Here is a 13,250-nt window from a genome sequence, read left to right as displayed (position 1 = left end):
TCTCTTTTCCTTTAGGATGCTTGTAGTCAAGCAGACCATCCTGGAGAGTAAGGACAGGAACCGGGGGAAAATGAGGACAGGAGGCAAGGAGTGAGGTTGATTTCCAGTGCCACCACAGTTTAGGACAAGGATTGTCTTTTACTGATACCCACTCCCCACCCCTATACTCCTGCGTGCCTGCACGATGGGGGGCAGTAAAGCCCATTGGCAGAGGGGGTGGGTGTATTTGAGTTAGAAGTCCATTTTCTGGGGATGGTCACATCTTTACTAACCAATACCGTGTATTCTAAGAATGACCCTGAATTACCAGTTTACTCTTTTCTATGCATGGGCATACCTGACTCCAAAAACATGATCCCGATACTGTAAAAGAGAATTACATATTTAAGATCTTATTTTTCTTTTTAAAAGCTAAAGCTAAAACTTCACTGTAAGTGTGAACCAGTGCAATATATCCCTGTTTTACTTTAAGAATTTTTGCTTTTTTCCCCCTTTTCTAGAGAATTGAAAACGTTTCTGTTAGCTATCCCTTGACTTTTAATATAAGTTTTTATTTTGCAAGATAAGTGGCATTTGCACAGAATACCTAACCTAAAATTGTATTCAGACTTGAACCTGATGATGGATCGATGACACACAACGATCATAGAGAGCAATATATTGGATGTTAAGATAAAGAATCAGCAACATCCCATGACATTTAAGAATCTTTTTTTTTTTTTTTTTTTTTAATTGATTTCTCTTTAGGTAGAATGGCGAATGCAGATCTGGTAAAGTATGGCTTGGCTGATGTGGTAGAAAATCCTGGTATCATCACCGATATAGGGATGAAGGCAGTCAATGAAGTTTTTTCCTGTATCAAATACCTGGCAATTTATAATTGCCCCCATCTTCATAACCCATACAATTGGATCTCAGGTACTGTAGGCTTAACTATGGCTATGTCTGCCTGCTATCAAAAGAATATATATGTTTGTTTTCTGTGTGTGGTATGAATTGTATTCCTAGTGTAAAATGTAGATATTTTATAAGATTGGTCATACAAGTGCTGGGAACCTTTGATAACCAAGTTGGAAGTATTCTGTCAGTGCCTCTTTGAACTCCTGAAGTTCTCTGCCTAGAAATTGGCACTGTCTCGGTTATGGAGTCAACTGCCTTGATTTTTTTATATATATTTCTTTGAGCCAGGCACATAAAATTAAGGTTAGGAATTGTTGCCTGGGATATTACATTTGTTTTCTCTGAACTACCTTCAAATGGCACATCATCTGAAAGGACAAAATGGGTATGTATTTAAAAAACAAAACAAAACTTTAGTTAGGTGACATACTTAGCATTAACTTGTGAAATTTTCATTTGCCTTAAAATTTTAAGCTTTTTCAGCTCTCCCCCGCCACCTGACTCCTTGTGTATAGAGTGTGACTTTTGTACTTGATACGTTTCCTTATGTGGGGAGTTCTTTTTCCTCCCTGAGAGAGTGCTATTATTTGTTTCTTTCAAGGCCCTTCTTAAATACCTAAATTCACAAACCTTTAAATAAATTCTAAGCTAGAGAATTTTCATTGTGACATCCTCTTTACCAAGCCAAGCCCCCTCACTGACCTCTGCAGAACAGCCTCCTTTCCTGTCTGAGTTGCCTCTTTGGGCTACTGTAGCTCCTTATAGAGCCCGTCTCCAGCCTCTTTTCAGGCTTTGGAGCATCTCTTGAGATTACTCATTGGAATGGCCATGTCTCCCCTACTGGAAGTGGAAATCCTGTCCCTAGCCCAGCTGCACCAAGAAGTTACTGGGAAATACAAACTTTAGATAGTAGCAGGCATAGATCACTTTTAAAAAATAACATTTATTGGATTTTTGGTTTGTTTGTTTTCTTAAATACAGAAGTGTATAAAGAAGAAAACAAAAAATGGCCTATAATCCCATCACTCAGAACTCCTGTTAACACTTAAAAACTAAAAGTAATACATGCATTTGGTAAACAATACCAAACAGTGCAGAAAGGTACAAAATGAAAAGTCTCCTCTTCTCAAAGGTAACCACCATCAACAGTTTCTTGTATATTCTCTGGACAGATTATTTTGTGCATATTGCAACCTATACATGTGTAGCATTTAAAAACGATTTATATATACAAAGGACCTTTTCAGGTATACCCTCTCCTGTAAGCTTGGTTTTTACACTACGGGTATTTGGGAGAGTTTTCCATAGCAAGCATACTCAATTTTCCTTCATTCTTTTTGACAGCTGCATAATGTTCTATTAAATGGCTGCACCAACATTTCTTTAGTGTCCTTTTGTTGAATAGGCATGTAGGTTGTTGAATGGATCACATTCATTAGATCAAGGTTCACTTGGTTTCACTTAATAATTTCCAAGCCATGTAGTTTCCGCAATGAAATTAGGTAAGAAGACATCATAATTTAATCATCAAGTTTTTGAGATCACGAGATAAAATCAATGTTATTTAAAGGAGAAGGTTTTGAAAATCTTTGTGACCTATAGCAGAATTCATCTGTAATGGAGAAAGTGTTAGTTAAACTCTCTGGCCATTTCATTTCTCCCAACAGACCACTCAAGATGGACACGATTGGTCGATATCAACTTAGTGCGGTGCCATGCTTTGAAGCTGGACTCCTTTGGCCAGTTTATTGAATTGTTGCCCAGCCTCGAGTTTATTTCACTGGACCAGATGTTTCGTGAACCACCCAAAGTAAGTCACATTTGAGGAAATTGTTTATTTTAATACTCAAGGAGGAAAACAAAACCTCAGTGATTTTTTTTTCCTAATAATATGCCCTTACATTGTTGCAATTGGACTTTTTACTGCTATCTTCCAAGGAAGGCATATAGGTTATAATTTGCATGGTGTCTTGCTCTGGTAAGGGTTCTCCAGTGAAGGGAAAGGAAAAAGTAAGTGGAAAGCTATCTCTGTCAGTTCCGTAAACTGAAGGTAAGATAAGAGCGAAGGTGGGAATTTGAGCTAGGTTAAAATTTATTACTCAGAGTAATTAGTTGGGAGATCAGATCTCTAATTAAAAAACTCAGATGTAAATATGGATTAGGATTCATTTTGGAAATATTTTACTTTGCTGTTCTCTCTTCTGTGCAGTTGAAAATCCTGGAAAACCCGAGGTGGTCTAGTTGTATGAAATGTTATTTTAAAACTGCTTAACCAGGGCGCCTGGGTGGCTCAGTGGGTTAAACATCTGCCTTCGGCTCAGGTCATGATCTCAGAGTCCTGGGATTGAGCCCCATATAGGGCTCTCTGCTCAGTGGAGCCTGCTTCCCCCTCTCTCTCTGCCTGCCTTTCTGCCTACTTGTGATCTCTCTGTCAAATAAATAAATAAAATCTTAAAAAAAAAACTGCTTAACTAATAAGAATTTCGCTGTCATTGTAATAAAAACTTAATGCTTCAGCTAATTATCTTCTCTCTCCTTCAGTTATTAATGGTTACATTCCCACTGTGCAAGCAGTACAGTATAGCAGGGAAGGCTCAGGATTGAAGGTCAGATTACTGGGTTTCAAGTCCCAGCTCTAGCACCTACCAGTCTCTTACCCAGATCTCTTTCCACTGCATTTCATCATCTGTAAATGCAGACCAATAGCACTGCATCTTGCTTGAAGTCTTATGAACCTCTAATGAGGTGCTTGATGCATATGTGAAAGTAGTGCTTTGTAAATATTCTTAGATCAAAGTGAAACAGAGGAATATGAAAAACGAAGTGTTTTATACTAACCAGAGTGAATACGCATGGGCTTTCTTCTTGCCTTAGGGCTGCGCTCGAGTCGGCCTGAGTGCAGGCACGGGAATTGGGGTTTCCTCGGCCCTTGTTAGCAACCAGAACTCCAACAATGACAATGATAACAATGCCCAGAATAATGCCAACATCCATGACAACAATCACCATCACCCAGATGACTCTGATGAGGAGAATGACTTCCGGCAAGACCTGCAGCCAGGAGAGCAGCAGTTTGCAGCCGACGGTAACCCAGATCTTTTGTGAGCTCCACACAGAAGTGATTTTTACTTTGGATTGTATTTCTCTGACCCTGTTCTGTTTCCTTCTCCCCGTATCGCAGTTTGTCACTTTACATATGGGGGCCCTGGTTGACAAGGCAAATGGGGGGGCGGGGATGAAATGTGCCTATCTGCTGGCTTGTTTCAAAGCTATCTTTGTGATGCCTCTTGTCCCTAGACTCTGTAACAGTGTACAGTGGGCACAGTGAGCCTTAGACGGTGTACAGGGTACAGTGAGCCTTAGAGGCCTGGCCTGTGATTTAACTTTCAGGATTTGGGTGAAGGAACATCTCTTTATATCTTCCTGACCAGTAGATCGGTAGATAGAACTTCATTGGGGGACCATTTTTGGATGTTCTAGAACTGAAAAAAATGAATAGCAGTCATGTGCTAGACATTGTAGCTAGACATTGGACACCTTTCATCATTAAGTCTTCACAAAGACCCACCAAATAAGTACATGAGTCAATAAAGACCTATTGGATTTCACTTATGTAATTACCAGTGCATTCTTCAGTATTGACGGAACACCTGCTGTATCCAGCCCATGTGCTCTTGGGCTTGTATGGCCCTCTCTTGGGGAGTGAGGATGAAGGGAAGTTGTTCTCTTACCAAGTTTTCCAATTTCCCAGTTGGCCTTTAAGAATTGGAAAAGGAATCTCTTCAAGTTACCTTGTTTTCATTGCCCCTTTACTCATTCTCTTGGACACAGTGGTTACTGAGAAATGGGGTGCCCTGATGTTACGTCCCTGCTTTCATCATGAAAGCATAGTGTGTATAGAGCATACTTTCCTTTAGGATTGCTCTGAGTATATTATAGGGCCTGACCTAAGAATCATCTGTAGGCATTGTCTTCACCTCACATGTTCTCTGTAGAACTCTCCATCTTGGCTCTTGGCAAAGTCACCAGTGACTCTCCTGAGAACGCTAGTGGTCATTTCTCTACTTTTGTCATATTTGACATCTGAGCAGCATTTGTCATTGTTGCCCGCTTCTACCTTCCTGAAATAATTCTTCTCTTGGAATCTGCGAAACTGTTTTCCTTGTGTCTCACCGGCATGCCTGCTCGGATTCCTTTGCTTTCAGTATCCCCTCTGTTCTACTTTGGTCCCTGATCTCCCAGTTTCTTTCTATACGTTTTCTCTACAGAAGTTCCTTCAGTCTCCTAGCTTTGTTATCAGCCATATGCCGATGAATTCCAAACCTTTGTTCCTTCTCTCCGTATCGCAGTTTGTCACTTTACATATGGGGGACCTGGTTGACAAGGCAAATGGGGGGGCGGGGATGAAATGTGCCTATCTGCTGGCTTGTTTCAAAGCTATCTTTGTGATGCCTCTTGTCCCTAGACTCTGTAACAGTGTACAGTGGGCACAGTGAGCCTTAGACGGTGTACAGGGTACAGTGAGCCTTAGAGGCCTGGCCTGTGATTTAACTTTCAGGATTTGGGTGAAGGAACATCTCTTTATATCTTCCTGACCAGTAGATCGGTAGATAGAACTTCATTGGGGGACCATTTTTGGATGTTCTAGAACTGAAAAAAATGAATAGCAGTCATGTGCTAGACATTGTAGCTAGACATTGGACACCTTTCATCATTAAGTCTTCACAAAGACCCACCAAATAAGTACATGAGTCAATAAAGACCTATTGGATTTCACTTATGTAATTACCAGTGCATTCTTCAGTATTGACGGAACACCTGCTGTATCCAGCCCATGTGCTCTTGGGCTTGTATGGCCCTCTCTTGGGGAGTGAGGATGAAGGGAAGTTGTTCTCTTACCAAGTTTTCCAATTTCCCAGTTGGCCTTTAAGAATTGGAAAAGGAATCTCTTCAAGTTACCTTGTTTTCATTGCCCCTTTACTCATTCTCTTGGACACAGTGGTTACTGAGAAATGGGGTGCCCTGATGTTACGTCCCTGCTTTCATCATGAAAGCATAGTGTGTATAGAGCATACTTTCCTTTAGGATTGCTCTGAGTATATTATAGGGCCTGACCTAAGAATCATCTGTAGGCATTGTCTTCACCTCACATGTTCTCTGTAGAACTCTCCATCTTGGCTCTTGGCAAAGTCACCAGTGACTCTCCTGAGAACGCTAGTGGTCATTTCTCTACTTTTGTCATATTTGACATCTGAGCAGCATTTGTCATTGTTGCCCGCTTCTACCTTCCTGAAATAATTCTTCTCTTGGAATCTGCGAAACTGTTTTCCTTGTGTCTCACCGGCATGCCTGCTCGGATTCCTTTGCTTTCAGTATCCCCTCTGTTCTACTTTGGTCCCTGATCTCCCAGTTTCTTTCTATACGTTTTCTCTACAGAAGTTCCTTCAGTCTCCTAGCTTTGTTATCAGCCATATGCCGATGAATTCCAAACCTTTGTTCCTTCTCTCCGTATCGCAGTTTGTCACTTTACATATGGGGGACCTGGTTGACAAGGCAAATGGGGGGGGCGGGGATGAAATGTGCCTATCTGCTGGCTTGTTTCAAAGCTATCTTTGTGATGCCTCTCGTCCCTAGACTCTGTAACAGTGTACAGTGGGTACAGTGAGCCTTAGACGGTGTACAGGGTACAGTGAGCCTTAGAGCCAAGAGAAACCTTTGATCTTCTGACTTTTTGAAGTAAACATGGTTATATACAACTTCATACTTTTTATTTCCACATGAGTACTTTTAGGCATTTGAAACTTACGGTTTAATTCTTTCCCCTGACATCCACCCTCCACAGTACAAAGACAGAAGTGCAGAACCAGCAGGTGCTAGGACTGGAGGAGGGAGAGGAGGTCAGATGTTGTCTGTTAGCTTTATTCTCCCTTAGTGCCTGAATCATACTCATCGGTGGTGCCGTAGGGACCTGGACTTCAGAGGACACAGACCACCCACGAGAAGCTGTTAGAGTAGCTTCAGCGCAGACCTACCCAAATCCTAGGAACCCAGTTGTGGTTGGAGTGGATGTACTGGACAGATGATAGTGTCCACTGGAAGTTAGATGGTCATAGGCTTCTCCATACAGAATGGAGAATGCCTCCATTGTGAAGTCACATACTGGTGCAGCAGAGACCAAAATGTGTACAAGAACACTATAGTTGATTTATAGGAGAGAACAGTGGAACTTAAATCTACTAACATTGTAAACTAAGATTTCGGGAGATAGAGACTTGCATACAGGCCACATTTTGAGGTATATATTGTCAAGTACACTATCTTCAAATGCTGTTAAAGGCTCAGAAGCAAAGGTGCTACATAAATGCCAGGTTTTAAGAATTAAACACCTTCAACCAGAGGAAGGCTCAGAACACCACTGATGATGACAGTACTCTAGGGAACTGCAGGTTATCCTAAAACATTGGTTCCGCAGATCTCCCTGAGTTGGCAGTGTATTTATTTGTATTTGTTCTTACATTACGTATCAGGTCAGTTCTTCTAAATAAAAAATAGGAACTGGAGAAAGGCTGTGGGACTTTTGATCAAAACCGGGGTGGAAAGAACTCACATATGAAAGAGAAGCAAAGAAAGTTTCGTTAAATAGTGGTACAGAGATTCAGACTAAAAGGGATCAGTGGGACCTGGTGTTTGTTGAAATGATTAACATTTGATGCTTCCACTCTTTAGGTGGGATCTTGATAATTTAAAAATTATTTTAGTTTGAAAGTCGTGTTGATATGTTGACTTTCCTTAATTTAGAATTTTAAAACTTCATGCATGGGCCTCTACGTGGTCTTGGAACAACCCCAGAATGAAGCAGAGGTCCCCCACTCTTTCTTGCCCTGTTATATTTAACTTCATCAGCTTGCCTGAATTAACAGAGTTTAAAAGAAGAGCATTGTATAATTTTAAAATTAAAATTTAATTTGTACAAGTTAAGTGGCTTTGTTTATAAACTGCTATAATAAGTCATGGGTGTTTTTCAGCAAACATTATCATTAAGGTAATACATGATTTTGGAAATAAGACTTTATTGCTTTACAGAGTAGTGATTTATCAGTATATTATAATTTGCTAAAGATTATCATTCTTAGATTTGCACTTCCAAAATTCTTAAGATTTAGAATGCTTTATTATGGGCCAGTTATGTTAATTGAGAATTTAAGTTCATTACTTGCATTTTACAGCACTCTAAAACTGAGGAATAGATATTCGTATTTTCTAACAATTCACATTTGCCTAACATAAAATTACCATGTGTCAAAATCATGCTTCTGTAATTGCTAAAGCATTTTGCCAAATTATTTTAATATAATTACTTTTGAGTTAATTATAACCATAAAGCATAGTTTTGCCTCTACGTAATTTTGCTAAGTTTCTATCTTGACTTAACACATAAATTCTGGGTATTTACTACTTTTAAAAATGGTGTGCCCCTCTCCCTTTCCTCACCACTGCCCTCTACCCTGCATTAAGCTAAATTAACCTAGGTGAATTGCTCTGCAGTTTTTATTTTTGGCAGTGACTTTCAAACTTGAGTGCCTCAGAATTACCTGGAAGACTTGTCAAAACACAGGTTGTTGGGCTTAGCCCTCAGAGGGTCTGAGTTAATAGGTCTGGGTGGGGCCACATAATTTTCATTTCCAATAAGTTCCCAAGTGATGCTAATGCTGTTGGTCTGGAGCCCAGTTTGAGAACCATTGATTTATGGAAAATCCTTAGAAGTGAAGTCTGAGGGTGAACTACAGTGTGAAAAAAAATCACAGTAAATGCATTCTGTTTTATATTCTGGGCAGATAATTGTCAACCACTAAATAACATTTTTAATATTAGAGATTATTGCATATAAATAATTTCTTAAAAGACAGTGAGTTCTCCTTTATTTTGTAACATTTAATAAAGGTTTTGAATTTCTAATGGGGCTTTTATAGAAGAGACCAGCTAATATCTTTGTAAAAAACTGCTCAGATCCATTAAGATTTATGCTTACATATTATAACAGGATTTTTTTTTACAACTGAAATAACATTTAAACTGAGTAAAACATTTGGTAAACATTGATATTTGATTAAAAGATAGTGTATATAATTTCTTTAAGTTAAAATCACTCTGAAAAAAATTTACTGCTCTAATGATACAATATTCTGAAACAAAAAAATCTAAACCAAGAATCATTTGCACTTTCCCTATCCCAAAGGTATTGCCATCTCATTTAAAAATCAAGATACTCTCTCTTTTTTTCTTTACGGCCCACCTGTCTACTCTCCATGGCATCGAGTCCTTTAGCAAGAAATTTTTTTGACTGTCTTCAAAGCATCTTGCCATTCAGTCTACATTCTCCTTGCCTACTTTACCACCATTGTACCACCTTTTTTTTTTAATCTAAGAAAGCAGGGTGACCAGATAAAAAGTAGGGTGACCAGATAAAAAATATTTATCTGAATGCTTTAATACATTTCAGACTGCACCCTACTTTCTCTCTTGATCAGCTAAAATTAGGTCTTAGAACAGCCAGAGCAGTATTGTTAAAACATACACCCGATGATGTTGCTCCCTTACTTCAGACTCCAGTAGCTTCCTACTGCCTCAGGGAAAAAAGTCGAGTTTCTTGATTTGGGCCATAAAACCCTACATGATCTGGCTTGTCCCCGCCTCACACACCACGCTTCCTGTGTGCCACACTCGCCCCTCTGTCACAATAACTGCTGCGTCTCCTTGGGATTTCAGCACTGTTTCTCTGCACCTAGGAACAGTGACACATTGGAGTAGCTGCTTAATAAATATTCAAAGGAATGAATGCAGTGAGAGAGGTTAAATATAAAGTAACTTTTGGATATTATATGAAATGCCTCCGCAGGTTGCCCTGCAACCTAAAAAGCTCTTGCTCAGCAGCTTTGGAAAACCCTATCCATGTGGGCATATGAATGTACTTCCATTCTAATGGTCTGCCTCTGCATATGAGAAATAATTCTGAGCTTTTTAGCAAGACTTTCTCAGCTTTTCACAGGCTGTGGCCCAGGCTACCTTTTTAGCCTTACTTTCTTTTGCACCCTCATTTCAGTACAAACACTTGTTCTTTCTATCACTGGAATACTTACTCTTCTGGAAAATGTAGCATGCTTCCCAGTGTTTAGGAAATGTCACCTCCTATCCGTGAGAACTTCCCTGCCCAACAGGAAAACTAGTTGCTCTCCTTTTTAACCTATATTCCCCTTGCACTTGGACTTTTGAAGCACTTAGCAAGTCTCTTCTGACCTAATTCTACGTATCCAACATCTCTGTTAGAACATGCACATTCTCTTTGAGAGCAGGGATTATGAATGTCCCATCTACTCATTGTCCCTATACTGTAGCAGACTCAGGAAACAGACTTCAGTTCACATTCTCACAAATTACTGCCCCTTTTAAGCCTCACTTCCCTCAGCTGCATAAAGGAGGCTAGTAATAATGTTCTTGTGAGTTTGCCATAAGAAATAAATAAGGTAATGTATATATAAAAGCATTTAGCTGAGAGCCAGGCATGGAGCATGTACATGATAATTACTGCTCTTCGTGATTGTTCATAAGAATTGAATGAAAGAAGAAAATCGATTGGCTTTTATCATGGAAGATTTATAGGCAAGGTCAAGCCTCCTTTGGGCACTAAAAGAAATGCAGAAAATTGAGGTCTGGAGTGGGGCAAGAATTTGAGATGGGAGACTGACTGTAAGGGGGAATGTGGTTTGGTGTATATTAAAGGCCAAATCCCCTTGTCCCCACAAAATCTCCAGTTTTACTGTTGTATATTCCAGAAACATTTATCTGAATGGTATCTTTCTGTTGTAGTCCTGTTTTGCCTCATTTATTTGTTAACTGAATTTGTTTTGTCTACTTAAGTAGATTCTTTAGTTCTTTTAGGAACAGAATCTTGTTTTCTCTTTTCTTGTCAACCAAATGGTTGGTTGACTTCCCAGCAGTAGCCCTTGAGCAGCCCTAGGCATTGAGGATATGGTGATGAACAGGCTAGATGCAGTCTCTGGGGCCATTGGGCTCATGGCCGAGCTATAGATGGAAAGATAGTATGGTTATTGCCAGACTCAAACTGAGATCAGGCACACAAGCTTAGGTTGTAAGAGGGTACTAGATTGACTGTCTTGAATGCTGATTTGAGGGACTTGAATTTAATATTGTAAAAAACTGGCAAAGCCAGGAATTAATTCCTTTAGGTTCCTCTTGGAAAAGTGAGCATTTTATCTTAAGAAGATACGGTAAGCTAATTGAAGCTTATTGGTCTGAAATTGCTCACTGTGCTCATCTTCTGGAAAGATATAAGTAAAATCACACATTCCCGTTCACTGACAGGCACTAATAACTGTCACAAATTCTTTGATGTAGAACATTTGAGTGATAGTAAAATGTTAACAGTGCGCTGGTGTATTTGTTCATAGTCCTTGGCCTGGGCTAGCTGAAAATGATACCAGAACCTTCAGAGAGTAGGAGAGGAAGTAAACAGTTTGAGCTTGCCTGCCCAGTGCATCCTGCTGTTGCTAGCAGATACTACAAGACTAATCGCTTGTAAAATGATCATGAGGTCTTCCAGTAGCTGGCCCTCACTACTGTCTGGCAGATCGCTTACAGGGAGGCATGGTTGCCTCCTAGAGCCATTCCTGGTGACATCTTCAGGAGTGAATGCAGTGCTTTTCTTCTCTCCACTGTGTGCCACTCTCCCTGCTTTCCTCTTATGGTGATGGACTGGCATCACCAAGTGCTGCTTTTCCCGTCCTGATTTCCTCTCCCATAGAACGGCTGGGCACTGCTTGCTCTCATCTGTGTGATGAAGCCCTGTTGTAGGCTGTTCTTCCAGTGCGAGCCCAATAATCACAGGGCTTTTCGTTTCTTGGGGCTGTCACAGATTTGCCTGCCATTGGGTGTTTTTTTTTTTTAAACTTCTTTTTGGTTTCACTTTGACTGTGTTTGTTTTTGTTGAAGCATTGAATGAGATGGAAGACATGGTGCCAGAAGACGGAGAGGTGGTGGCCGCGAGCGGACCGGAGACGGTAGCTCACAGTCAGGCGGTTATCCCTGTGGATGTTGACGAGGAACAAGCAGGTAATCATGTGACTTCTACATTCATGGTTATGAAAACTTGGGCCTGACTCTGATGAAGAAAGTGAAGCACTAACAGTGATTATTTTTGAACGTTATGGCTGTTGATGTGTTATATGCTGTTTATCACTGACAGCATATTATACTGATATTCTCCTTGCTACACACATATATTATTTCGTTAAGGTTTGTGATTTTTTATAACTGGCAGCAGCTTCTCTTTCTATATTGGTGCTTATACGTGCGTGTTTTTGTGTGTATGTGTGTGTAGAAAGAAAGCACTCAGATTATTGATGGAGAAAATAAATGACCTGACTGAATAGTTTGCTTGTCCTCTTCCTTCATTTTGGTGGGGAGGAGCAGGAGTGGAGAGGTCGACCTAATTTAGTTAACAGACCAAGATCTTGTCTCTCTTTGCCCCTGGGTGTGTTACACAGGCTCCATGGAGTCATAAGGCCCTTAAAGATTACCCAGAACAACCCTATGTTTTACATATGGGGAAACTAGTTGTCTTTCTCGGAATGAGTTTGAATAATTTGCTTCAGGCCACTCAGCCAGTCTTAAAGGGACAGCACTGAGATTAGAACCCAAGTTTTCTTACTCCTGGTCTGTTGGAATGCTAATTTGTCTTTGAATTGAAAATATCTTTAACTATCCTTGTTTTAAGTGTCTTACAGATGCAGTCACTTATTCAACAATATTTATTGAGTGTTACTCTGTGCCAGGCATTGTACAATGTGACAGGAACAAGACAGGCAAGGTTCCTTGGAGCTTACACTTAATCGGTGGAGTGAACTTCAGTCATTTGTCAGAGAGATTTGGGTCATAAGACTAAACGTTTACAAGCTGTACTGCCAAGCAGAGAAGACACTTTTTACATACATATAAGTACTCAACCAAACTGTAACATGCATCTAGCCTTTCAAGACCATATCTTGCTACTTCTAATGAGAAAGCCTATATTCAATCAAAGAATGTAGAGTTTGCCAGTCCTATAGGTGTCTGAGGTTCATTTTCCCTTGCTTTGTCTTTATTCATACATTTGCAAAATTGGGAAAGTAGGTGACTTTTTAAATGATTATTATGACTTATTTGGTTATTTTTAGGATTTATGTGACCTTTTCAAATAGTGAATGTCCTCAAGGGGGATGCCATACGATCTTCTATTTTGATCTGCCTTTAGAAACGTGTATATTCCATTAACATGAGTGATAAGAGAGGCTACA

The 13,250-nt window shown here is 39.9% G+C and overlaps 1 protein-coding gene across 5 annotated transcripts in view; it reads left to right on the top strand.

Moving 5' to 3' along the window:
- Positions 1-13,250, top strand: part of FBXO38 (F-box protein 38) — a 59,526-nt gene that overhangs the window by 27,461 nt on the left and 18,815 nt on the right. For all 5 annotated transcript variants that reach the window (XM_045999379.1, XM_045999376.1, XM_045999374.1 and 2 more), the window contains 4 exons: positions 748-918; positions 2,568-2,710; positions 3,775-3,985; positions 11,908-12,027. In XM_045999379.1, coding sequence (XP_045855335.1) covers positions 748-918; positions 2,568-2,710; positions 3,775-3,985; positions 11,908-12,027 — 645 coding nt within the window. The remainder of the gene's footprint in view (positions 1-747; positions 919-2,567; positions 2,711-3,774; positions 3,986-11,907; positions 12,028-13,250) is intronic.

The sequence above is a fragment of the Meles meles genome, chromosome 3 (assembly GCF_922984935.1).
Source record: "Meles meles chromosome 3, mMelMel3.1 paternal haplotype, whole genome shotgun sequence".
Taxonomy (NCBI): Eukaryota; Metazoa; Chordata; class Mammalia; order Carnivora; family Mustelidae; genus Meles; species Meles meles.
The sequence above is the reverse complement of the archived record's forward strand: the minus strand, read 5'-3'. Positions and strand labels throughout refer to the sequence as shown.